The 12549-nt window shown below is 36.0% G+C and overlaps 1 protein-coding gene across 1 annotated transcript in view; it reads left to right on the top strand.

Moving 5' to 3' along the window:
* Nucleotides 1–3023: 3023 nt before the first annotated feature.
* Nucleotides 3024–12549, top strand: part of METTL9 (methyltransferase like 9) — a 27590-nt gene continuing 18064 nt past the window's right edge. Inside the window, exons 1-5 of the mRNA XM_009886333.1 lie at nt 3024–3176; nt 3944–4678; nt 7596–7750; nt 9258–9341; nt 10379–10522. Of these exons, the coding sequence (XP_009884635.1) occupies nt 3024–3176; nt 3944–4678; nt 7596–7750; nt 9258–9341; nt 10379–10522 (1271 nt within the window). The remainder of the gene's footprint in view (nt 3177–3943; nt 4679–7595; nt 7751–9257; nt 9342–10378; nt 10523–12549) is intronic.

Here is a 12549-nt window from a genome sequence, read left to right as displayed (position 1 = left end):
GGAGGCGGAGCCGGGCGCCGTATCTGTGGGGCTGCTGAGGGAAAAGTAGCTGGATTTGCCCAGTTTTAATAGACGAGCACCTCCAGACTTCCAGCCCTGCAAGTTTCCAGCGCCTCCTGCCTCCCGGGAGTCGCGGCCTCGGGGCGAGCGCTGAGGCAGCTATGACATCGCGGGCTCCGCCGCCGCCCTCCTGCGCCGGGTGCGTTGTTGGCCCTTGGCATAGCCCCTCGGGGCTCGCACAGCGTTCGTCCTTAGTCCTGCCTTGATGTGGCTTAAGGCATGGAAGAAGGATGAGGGAGATACTCGTGTCCGTCCGGTTGGTGGGGACCCCGCGCGGCTGCAGTCAGAGCTTCGCGTGGTCGCTGGGCATCCGCTTTCTCCTCTACACTCGTGCTCCGGTTTCTGTTAGTGATTGTCATCCAGCTCTGGGAGAAATGCAAGTAATGTCGTCCGACATCTCGCTGGTTTGAACAGTCTGTTCTTGTGTACTAACGGTTGTCTCCACTCGAAATTTCTGAAACCGATTTGCCTTCTGTGAGTCACAAAATGTCAACACCTGTGCTTTAACCTATTCAATATAAAGGCTATTAAGAAGAGGGAGGGGACATTCATGTGTGATTTCATTGTAGTACAATTAAAGAGCACATCTTCTGGGAAAGGAAGTGTGGTAGCTCAACTTCTAATTGAACCTATTTCGTAAACAAGGTGCAGGACCAGATGTACCAATTAGTGTAAAGAGTTGTGTCAGATCCTGCGTATTATAATTAGTCATGGCACTAGAGAGCTGTTAGCGCGTTGTTAGAAGGTTTCAAATAAATTTCAGATTTGTTCTTTCTTTCAAATTTCTGAAGCTGAGGAGTCGGTTTTTTTATTTGTGTGTAGGAAGAAATGGATTCAAATATGATTTCAGAAATTACTGTTAGTTTGCTGGTAATGTTAGCGTGAAGCACGTTTATTCTTGGTGCTCGTGGAACTTGAGGGAAAGGAGAGTCTCCTGATTTCACCATTCAAAGACCTGTGCAGGGGGCTTGAGGGGGAAATAGAGATGAAATGTCTGGCTTTCCAAAAGACCTAATATCTACTACGTAAGTCCCTTCATTAAGCATATTTGTGAAGACTTGTACATGCAATTCTTTCCTTTTTTTTTTTTTTAAAGTGGCGCTTGTCAATAACATAGTGAAATGACTTTCACAGTTAGTAATATGAAACTTATTTTTAAAAATAAACATTTCAAATGGGCATCTTTTCAATAAACTTATTCTTCATTTTAGGTTTCTCAGTAAAAGTTTGTGAAACCAAACTTGTTGCAAAAAAGCAAAATTTCATTACCTCAAAATGGAAGTGTCTTTACAGCTGTAGCTCTGTGAAAAATAAACTTGAAAATATACATCAGTTGTCCTCAAGTAACTAAAAATTCAGCCATAGTCTTACAAATAAATTAGCTTTAGAAAAAAAACACCTTTGTTCAAGTTGTTTGTCAGCTTGATTATTTTTTTTCTTACCTGTAAAGACACATTATGTACTCTTTGCATATTGTTTCATATTTGAGCATCTTCAATATACACACAAAAATGCATCCACCTTTTATTTGCTCTTAAAGAGTTGATTTTCTGTGTTGGGAGGTGGAAAAACTGCTCTTCCATCCCCTGCCTTAGCCAGAATAGACACTTCTACAGTCCCTTTTGCCTGGTCCTCCTTGCCTGGTGATCGGGGAGTTACCATCTTCCCCGGCAGCAGCCTATCTTCAGCTGCTTTGTGAACCACAGGAAGGCTGGAAACAGCCCTGGTTTTTGTGTCCTGTTTCTTTCGTGGGTTTGTTTTGTTTTTTGTTTTTTTTTTTTTTTATGAGGAGTTCAGGGAACTGCTTGTCAAGCTGAACAAGCAAATATTCAAACTAAGTGTTTTGATGGATATTTGAAAATTGCATTTCAGATAGAATTGTTAATATGCAGAGGAGAAAAGTGCAGGTTGTAAAGCTCTGGAGTTACTGTGCTAGTAACACTGAAATTTGAACCTGAAGTATCACCAAATTAATGGCTGACGGATACCTGGGAGAAGTACTTTTGTATTTGACTTACAGAATCAAATCTAGTCAAGGACCATAAAGGTAGTCATTACTCTGCTTTAAAAGGTAGAGGTTCCCTGGAGCTAGCTATTTTCATGGGGTAGCTTATAGCAAACATGCTTAAGTTAATTGCTAGATGTATGGAAAAAGTCAGCATCTTAAAAAAAATGTTGGCTGAAGATCTGTTTGATATATTAAAGAACTCTGTATTCTTGGGCTGAATCTCTGTTATTTGGATGTACTTAAAATGCTGTACACGTGTTACTCGCTAATTTTATTTACATGCAGTCTTTTATGTTTATTAAAAGGTGTTTTGATTGTTTTATGGTTTCTATTCATATCTCATTAGTTTATTAGGTGAAAGTATTGCTTCCATGGCTTGTTAACAACTAACACTTAAAAATACAAGGACAAATCTTGGTATTTGTTTTGAAATAAATATTCATCTGAGTGTGTGCTGCATTTGAAATTCATAGCAATGGAATACGTAAGGACATGAATTGAGTCACTTCATTCCTACAGTCCATAATTTTAAAATTATGTAGCTAGGAAGAAAGACGTAAAATGTATGTGATTACTTTGAACTCTACATCAAGATTAGCGTTTTCTATAGCAGATTTTTATATTGACTATGTGTACCAGTTCAGAAAGGATTCTTTTCATTTTTTGTCTACGTGTTCCATTGGTTTTTAAGTGCTGATTGTATTTAGAAATGTCACTGACTTCTTAATATTTTGCATCTATTCAGTTTTATGCTCAGTGTCTTATAACTCGGTAAAATGTGTTTCTCATTAAAAAAAAAAAGAGGTAAGAATGGGGAAAATTTCTTCTAAGAATCCATTTCTACACCTCTGAAACAAGCAAATGTTCCATGTCATTTTAATTTGGAAAATTATTCTACCAACTGTTGTAATTCTTTTTAGTAATTTGAGGAAGAAGAGAGTTGTACTTGTGGAAGATGAAGTTTGTTTTGGGAATTCATCTTAATGCGCTGGCATATTCCATGACTACGTTAGGTGCTGGAATGATGAACAGTATCTTTAATTTCTACTACGTTAAGCTTTTCCTAAACCGATACAAAATTTCAGAAGTAGCATTTCATCAAGCACAGGTATTGTACAATGGAATATTTTGATTACCGTGTTGTGCTGTGTGTCTGTGTTATCACAACAAAGTCATTTTTTTTTTACTTAAAAATTAATTTTAGATGCATTGCAAATAATTATACAGTAAATTAATTTTAAATTTAGTTAATCCATATGCGTACCATGTGAAGGTACGCATAAGGTACATCATTTACACTCTTTAGACTCAAAACCTCCAGACTTCAATTGCTGGAAAGATTTTTTTACCTTTGATAGCTTGAAGTAACGTTCTGAATTAATCTTGCACCTCAGTTCCATAGATATGTTTGACATTAGTGCTTTCCTATGGACTACTTAAGTGCTTAAATACTGCCTTTATTCTGCAGGTCATTATCCACATGAGCAACTCTTGTCATAAGTGGTCTCCTGAAAGTAATGGGCCAGCTCATGTTTTGAATTACTTGCTGTGAGAGAAATATCTGGGCTTTGCAAGATGAAAGCCCCGGTAGATAAGCTTTTTGAAGGAGTGAAGTCATAGAGACAGGGGTTTATTTCACATGTAGTTGAGCACCTGCCTACTTACTCATCTTGTTTTTCAAAATTACTATAAACCTTTGAATACCTTCAATAATTTGATCTGGAGTCTGTTTTGACCCAAGAAGCTTTCATCTTTCTTTGAATAGAGATTTATTTTAAATAAATATGTTATGTATTTCTTCTGTGTTTGTATAACCTCTGCAGAAAACTCATGCTAATGATACATTCTGTTGTGTTTCTTTCCTGTTTGTTGCAGGTTGTATTTATGGTATGGAATGCCATTAATGATCCTCTTTTTGGGTATATTCAAGATAACTCCAAATTTGCATGCTGCTCTAGACGCCAGTTCTCAATTTTATATGGAGCTCCTTTATATGCGTTAGCCTTTTTGCTTCCTTGGTTTCCTTGGAAACATTATGAAGAAGGTGACTGGCTAAGTGGTCTTCACCTCATTGTTGCGTTATGTGCGTTTGATGGTTTGCTGACGTTTGTGCTTCTAGCACAGTGTGCGCTCTTTGCAGAAATTTCAACAAGACATGAAAGTAGGCTTCAGCTTATTAAATATAACCAAGTAGCAACATTAATCGGATCAACAAGTATTCTCTTTTGTGGTCTCATATCGGATAATATGGAAAACTTTGCCTATTTTCAGGCTTTTGCTGTTTTGGTTGCAGGATTAGCAACAGCTTGTATGTGTTACACAGGCAAATACAGTACTAGTCAATATGAGCAGAGAGAAGTTTGTACAGAGAATTCTAATCTGGAAGGCAGTGATGGAGCTCTCTCCTGGTCCTCTGTAATCTCATTAACCAAGCAGATCATGACAGAGAAAAACTTTTTATTCTTTGTAACAATGAACTTCTTCCAAGTCTTCCACCTAGCCTTCTGCAACAATTTTATGATGATCTTTGCGGATAATCTTATTCCTAAGGACGTCCTTTCTTCCTCAGTAAGAAGTATCATGTATGGAGCAGGCTTTATTTGTCCTCAGGTAGGCAGTTACACTTTTTTATTTCAAAATATGAAAACATGTTTTACTAGTTTTCATTAGTTTAAGGTATCTCTTTACACTGTTTGAAAAAATGCTGCATCCGGCGTAAGCCATTGGCCGTACTGAGAAACAAATGTAGCACTAAAAGCAGAAGGTACCTCTAGTTGCAGGCTAACCAGTTGTAGGAGTAGGGTGGGGAGAAAGTACAAGCAGGCAGGCTGGTAGAGTGTCTGTTTACAAGAATGTGAGCTGTGAGTACGCAAGGAGTGAATGTTTTGTATCCTACAGGGTTTATAATACCTATGTATAAGGGAATGAAAAACATGGTGAAGATAAAAAGTTTCTAAAAGCAAAATTTATAGACTTCTGAGTTCTTTTCTCTTTGGTTTTGATTTGTAATACATGATGAAAGAATAATCTCTTCTTTAGGAAGTTTCTCAGATAAGCAGCACAAAACACCAGAAAAACTATTAGGTATTAAAAGCATTGTTGAAATATGTGGTATCTCAGTCATGGGCACCAAACAAAACTCTAAATAGCTGCTTTGGGAGAATAATATGTTCCTGTTTATTCTGTTCTTTGCTGTCTTGGTCAGCTACATTTACTGGGGAGGGAGAGAGATACTTTCAAGACTCCAATCGGGGGGGGGGAAGTAATGAAGCAGAAAATAAAAGAGAAAGAGAACTCAAACAAGTAATGTATAAGAACAAGGAAAGCAGCAAAAGTATGTCCCACAGAATGTAAACATACTTGTCTGCAGTGAATAAAAAAAATCTCCTGTTCATTGCTTTCTGACTTCTTTCGCTGGATCTTTTAAAGCTTTCAAGGTGTTTACTTGTTAGATTGCTCAAAAACTGAGTATTCTGACTTTCATCATAGGTGCTGATGATGTTCAGAATTTCTGAAAAGCAGGCTGTTATGTTCATTAAGTTGTAATGCTTTCAGTAAGTAGAATCTAAAAGAAGGTATATCAAAGTGCAGCTCAAATTCACAGCTCAATTTCAGTCACAGTTTTGGCTTTTGCATATATAACATACAAATCCTAAACATACCTTCTCTGTTCCATAACTCCTAAATCTCTATAATTTCAAATTTTATCCTTACCACAGGTTTAATATTTTTGCTGTAACTCAGCTGATGAAGTTTGGAAATAAATCAGAAACTGCAGGAGTTAGGGAAGCTTAAATAATTTTACATTCATTATACAGCAATCACTACTGTTGATAAAATCAGTGTGATAGTGTGAAACGAACAATCTTTCAGAAAATGCATCTCTCTGCTCTCCAGAGACTCTTTATCTAGAAGGTCACTGACCTGTAGAGAGTTTGCTGTGACCTTATTTTTCTCAGGTTTTGTCCCTTTGAGCTCAAGATATTATAAGAGAAGTCTCTGGTGGCAATGTCCTGAACTTCACTTACTGGAAAAGCACCCAACCCATGTAAAACAAAGCCCCTTCTTATGAACTGCGCTTCAGTGGCCTATACTAAACTAGAATTCAGCTTCTGTCTTGGGTTCCTGTTAGAAGTGGGTGTGAAGAATAAAACCTGCCTACAGGGGAGACCTTTTTGCTGAAGCATAGGCAAACGAATTTAAATTTGTGTCAAGTTAGTATTTTTATTAGAAATATGCAGTCTTAGAAACATGTAGGTCATAAGGAATTTCCTAAATCATAAGTACTTCCTGAGTCCGGGTTATTTCTCAATTATGGGGAGACACAGTCATGGTTTTTAGGCTAATGTGCATTACATAATACCTTACGTTTCTAGTATAATCACTTTTCTGCAAAATGCCTGAAAACGGCCAGGGGGAGGAATATCTTTACATTTCTTACAACCAGATTTTTTTTCTTATACCAACTTTGCAGATTTTTTTTACCTCCCTGATCACTGGTTTAAGAGGAAAACTTGAGCTTCTTTAAAATAGCATTCGACACAGTAATCTTTGTCTGACTTTAGCATCCTGGTTTTATTCGTTATGTTAAAGTGGGAACAAATGTACAAGGAGAATTGTTTACTGTTCTTCATCTGAATATTACACTGTCTATCTCTGTAACACAGAAGGAAGGAGAAAATGTGTATCTCTATAGAGTCTGTGAGTATTTTTTCTGACAGTGATGAGGACCACATATACGCAAAAGGTGACATAGGCTCATAGAGTAAAAAAACTTAATGCATTACAAAACCTCCTATTTAAAGTAGAAAGTGAGGAACAATATAGAAGAGTTTACTCTCTGTTCATACTATAATCAGCACTTAATACCATTTTCATGAGTTTGCCTGTCACTATCTTCTCATGTGGATTACTGCTTGCTAAGACTGGCTGAATTAATGCAGCCATACGCATTGTCCACTGGCACTTGCCTTTCTCTACTTGCTAGTAAAGTCTCTAACTTTCTTAGATCGGCTGTCTTGGTGAGCTTGCTTTATCAGCTTACAAGTCATGCTTTATTTCTGTAAATGTCAGTGAAAATAGTAATATCAATTAAAAAAATTTTTAAAATTACTGAAAATATTTTTGGTCAGTAGTTAAAACTCAAATGGCAAGATGCTTGTTTTACAGATAATGTACTGCAGAATTAATTCTTTAATGGATATCAAACATAAGATCACGACCATTAAATAATAGTTAGGGAATGTGGGAAACAGTATTTTTCTCAGGATATAGTCGTTCTCAGCTTTGAGTTAAAGGAGACCATTCTTACCTGGTAGGGTAGCACAGAATGAGCCAGTAGATAGTTCTTTTTGTTCCATTCCTATTCTTTTGTTTAGATTGAACTTTTTAGCAAGGGTTAGGGTGATTTTTTTCTTCTTTAATGGGTAGTAATAATTTATGTCTGGTTTGTGCTTTATAGCTCACCTAATGCTGAGATATTGTACTATATCTTTTCATTATATATGTGTATGTATTGTCTTTTCAGTGCCTTGTTCTTCTCAGTCATGCTTCGTTGAAGAAGTTTGGTTATTACAGAATCATCCTGTTTTCCTTTTACTTTGAAGGAGTAGCTGCTGCTGTCATGTTTATTCTAGGGCCAGAACACTATTATCTGTTGGCGTTTTATCTTACAACAAACATGTAAGTAAATATACTTCCCTATTCATAGATATGGCTTAAATAATTCTAACAGAGTGGACACTTGCTATTAATAGCATGAAGATTTTGCCACTGCTTTTGTAGTTTTCTTTCTGTTCTGTTTCACTTGTCAGAAAAGTTGAAGCTCCAGTTACAACTTTTTTCAGCTTTTATTTTAGTCTACTTCAGCTTTTCATTTCTGTTTAAAAAAAAAAAAAAAACAACCCAAAACAAAAAAAAAACAAAAAATGCCTTAAAAATGAACAGTAATTAAGGTTTGCAACCACATAACTCCAGCCACATACCTGCTTTAACATGAGATTCAAGGGAAGCGGAACCTCTTCTCATCCACATAGACAGAGAAGATCTCAGTAGAGGAGCTCTTCAGAGACTTTCCTAGGAAAGCTGAGACCTCATTTTGTATTGCATGAACACTTGTGTGTTGCACTGCAAAACAAATATCAACGTGTCAGGTATCTGTTAGGTAACCAGTACTGAGTCACATTTTCACTGGTACTGGATAAGTATGATGCCAAGAAGCAATATTTTCACAGATGTATATTATGATACATGGAAAACCTTATTTAAAAATAAATACCTGTTTGTTTCAGAATATTGTTACAGCAATTCAGTTTAATTTTTTCATTTTCTGTTTCATTGCTTGCTTTCTACGTGTTCTTTCCTACCCTCCTTTTCTTCATCTTCTTTTTTCCACCCCGTTTTCATTCTTATTTTCAGTATTTCTGTCATGGGCTACTGTAACACTGAATTGTGTGAACAATAAATTTAATTTTGTGACCTGCATACTTTAAATGATGAATATACCTTTTGATTTCCCAGGAGAAAATGCTAAGGTACCTAAACACTGTATGTTTAAAGTGCTAATTGTTCAAAGCCTCTCATAAGTGAAAGCTAATCACACCCAAAATTTAATAAGACATAGGAATCCTAATACGTGAGTTTATGGTTTCAGTTAGGAGTTTAAGAGTCAGCTGTGTGTGTTTAAATGCATATATATATGTATAACATAAATACATATATAGGAATGCGTATAAAATCTTTTTACTATTCCAGTTCTCCCACTTGCAGTTTGTCTTCCATGTGGTCTTTCCAGTAATGCTCATGTCCTTTTCAGATTTCAAGAGGAAATTTTCAGTTTCTTTCTTCTAAGGTGTTTCTTTTCTCCGTGTCGTTTAAAATGACACGTACTGATAATCTCAAGCAAGTATTTGTGACCATTTGCACCAGTGTCCAGGAAAAAAAAGAAAAAAAAAAAAAAAACATCTTTTAAGTTTGCATATTGATTTCTAATTCTCAATTAAGAACAGATCTAATAATCCTTTCAGAACTGTTTAAACAGATAAATCAGCATGTTTTAAAGAATGTCTCAGCTTTGTGTGTTTGCAGAAATGTCAGTGTTGGGGTGTATGTGTTAGAATGTCAGTTACGATTTCAGTATGAAAGTGTATATAAGAACTATGAACATACTAAATATTTTGTCTTTCTTTAGTGTAATTGTACAAGCTTCATTTAGTTTGTTCAACTTGCCTCTGGCAGATATTGTTGATGCAGATTTAATAAAACACAAGCGGAGGTATGTCAGTCTTAAATGTTTTTCTTTAAATACACAATCTATTTGCCATGTTACTCTCTCATAAGTTAGATGATGTCAAAGTAAAGACAGTAAATGATCTTGGATCCTTGACACAGAAGTACTTTTTGTAAGAGCAATTTAGCATACGTAAAGATAAAAACTTGAATAAAGTTTCCTGCAGTTACTTCAGCAGAGTAATTTTAACAGATTATTAGGTCATTCCTAGTTTTAATTATACTATGGTATAAACCAAGTCCTTCAGTTTTTTGTGTGTTTATTTTTGTTAGCTTCAATTGAATTGTTTTGTAACCATATATATCTATTGTGACTTAGGGAATATTCTGAATAAGGCCTTTCTAACATGAAAAAAGCATTCAGAAAGCTTTGCCTGTGCTACTCGGTACAAATTCCAAAGTCTAACTGGTTGCTGTTATCTCTCTGAAATTAAAATTGATAAAATGCTGTGACGTAGCATATTACAACTCATGGATCTTTTGGATTTTTACCAAAGTGCAGATAACTTCCTGTTGCTTCCATCAATGTTTATATAAGTGCAGATTCAAGTTCTGCACTTTTAATACAGTGCAGGTCACTGTATTAATACAGTGCAGGTCACTGTATTAAAAGGCTTGCCCCTCAAAGGCGAGAGCTATTGCTTTCATGAAGAAAAAAACCGCCTCCTTTTCTGGCCTCATGAATGTAAAGTCTTACATTGTAGTTAATTCTGCATGCACTGTTCAGTCTAACTTAACTTCAATAATTACTTAATGTGCACAAAGTTGAACTTGAGTGCAAGTCATTTCAGAATTGGGGCCAAGCTGTATATACATACCCCAGAGGTTTATTACCTTTCATTAAAAAAAAAAAAATAAATTAAATTTCATTAGGATAGCTGATCTGTTGTGTGAACTATAAAGCTAAGTATTGTGATAGTTAGCGTTTGCATTATTAACAGGATTTTTATAATTACTACTGTAATTAGTATACTAATAAGTTTGTGTTGTGCATTCATTTCTTGGTTTCCCTAAATGTTTTAGATCACCACTTTCCTCTATGGTTTTTGGTACCAATGCTTTATTTACCAAGCCTGCCCAATCTTTGGCTCCAATGCTTGTGGTTACAATACTAAATCAATTTGGATATGAGAACCTGAGTAAAGAAGATGCTCAACTTGATCCAAGGTGAGTTCAAAAGGGATACTTTAAACCACAGAAATTAACATGAAATAATCCCATCATCTAAAAAGCAAATTAATCTGCAATTAGTTTGCATCAACTGCACTTCAAAAATATCAGTGCTTTAAAAATATTTTCCAGTTGTTTTGTAATCTGCATAGAAATAGGAATGTTTTCTAGAATTTTTTAAAGAATAAATCGTTTCTTAAACAATACACATGAGGATATCTACCTAATTTTGAAAAACGAAGGATACATTTCAGTAGTTGACCATCTCCTGTTCTATTGCAAATAAGAAAAATATATATATACATTTGAGATCACCTAATACCTCTTGTTAAGATATGTTGTCCTGGCTTTTGTGTTTTGGTTATCTTGTAAACCTGCTTCCTTAAATATATAATCCTAATAGAGTTGCATTAAAGATACAGTTTTGTGAGAGAGGAAGCAGTATAATCACTGGAGGGAGGGAATTTGCCTCAAGTAGGAGTATAATTTTGGCTTCTTACCATTCTGATGCTAATGATCTCACTGGAGTCACTGGAGACCTTAATATACAGCGTAAAGCTGTGGTTGCTAGTTAGCACATTGGAAATGCATGGGCGTTTATAAAAACAAATTAACAGGGAGTCAGTACACTGAAAGGGTCATAGGCTGTTTGTTTATGACCAACAAGTGGAAGTGGCAACAAAGAGAATACTGAAGTCAGGACTAAAAGGCAAAAATCGGTCCTGATTAGGATTTGCTTGAGAGAACAGCATGCATATCCTGAGTACTACGTGGCTCTCCTAAATGTTGAGTAGAAACCTTAAAAAATATATAGAAGACAATTGTATGTGAACTTTTGTGGAGATAGCTCTTAAAGGAGAAATGCCTGGTTATGTGTCGCCTAAGGCTAGGATAATGTTTTGTATTTGAGGAACTTTCTAAAAAAACGTATGAGGAAAAGCATGACATATAAGGACAACAGGTGGTCTTCAGAAAAGCATCCTGACACAAGCAAAGAAGGCTTAAGTTTGAGGCTGTGTGTGAGAACAGTTAATTTTAATTTAATGTATTCTGTAGATAGCCAGCCCATGCGATGATGTGAAGAGGACATGAACCTCATTATTATGTCAAATAAGTTGAGTGATTTTTGCAGAAGAGCAGTAGGTTGAACTGGATGTGGATATGAGACAGCTGAATATATTAATCTTGATGATTCAAAGAAATTCAGATTTGAAACATGAAAACAGCAGTTCTGATCCCTTTCAGTCAGAGAAATGATCCCTTTCAGTCACAGACATGATCCCTTTGTGGATGGATTTTAAATTGCAGTAGCTATACATCTTTTTATCCCCAGTAAGCAGCCTCTGAACTATAGCAATAATAAATTTCTTGTACATTGAGTTGAAATATTTTGAATGCTCAATCTCTAAAACCTGTATTTTCACTTGAGTCATGCTGAAATTGTATTTACTCCGCTAAGGCAAGGAACAGCATAAAGGGACAAAGCTGAGATCAGTTAATCAAAGAGCACCTGAAATATACTCCATATTTCTCTTCCCCATCCCTTCAGAAATAATTTCTTAAATACGAAGCAGTCTGCATGTGTTTTCTGTATGTGTATGTGTGAATGTGCATGTCCTTCACTTTGCAAATGGACTATAGTGTGGACATACAGCCCACGCAGACCAGACTACTCAGGGTTGTTTCTAGGGAGTCAGTTTGCCCATGGCAATGTACTCAGACCGCTTTACTTATACATATTAAAACCCTATCAACTGAGCTCAGATTTCAGCCATAGGCAGACAGCTAAAATACACCTGCTTCAGGACACAGTTGTTTAGTTGTTTGGGGACAAACTGAAACTGAATATAGGAGATAGCTTAAAATATGCTCAAACTGTTTTGAAAAAAAAAAAAAATCACATATATAAATTATTTATAATGAAGCATTATGACCCACAGTCTCAACTCTGTCCTTCCTCCTTCGTCAAAGCTGTCAATATCTACTAGGTGTTCTGGAAAGCATTTGCTTTATTAGGTGTAGGG

This window comes from Charadrius vociferus, unplaced genomic scaffold, assembly GCF_000708025.1.
Source record: "Charadrius vociferus isolate BGI_N301 unplaced genomic scaffold, ASM70802v2 scaffold430, whole genome shotgun sequence".
NCBI classification, from domain to species: domain Eukaryota; kingdom Metazoa; phylum Chordata; class Aves; order Charadriiformes; family Charadriidae; genus Charadrius; species Charadrius vociferus.
The sequence above is the reverse complement of the archived record's forward strand: the minus strand, read 5'-3'. Positions and strand labels throughout refer to the sequence as shown.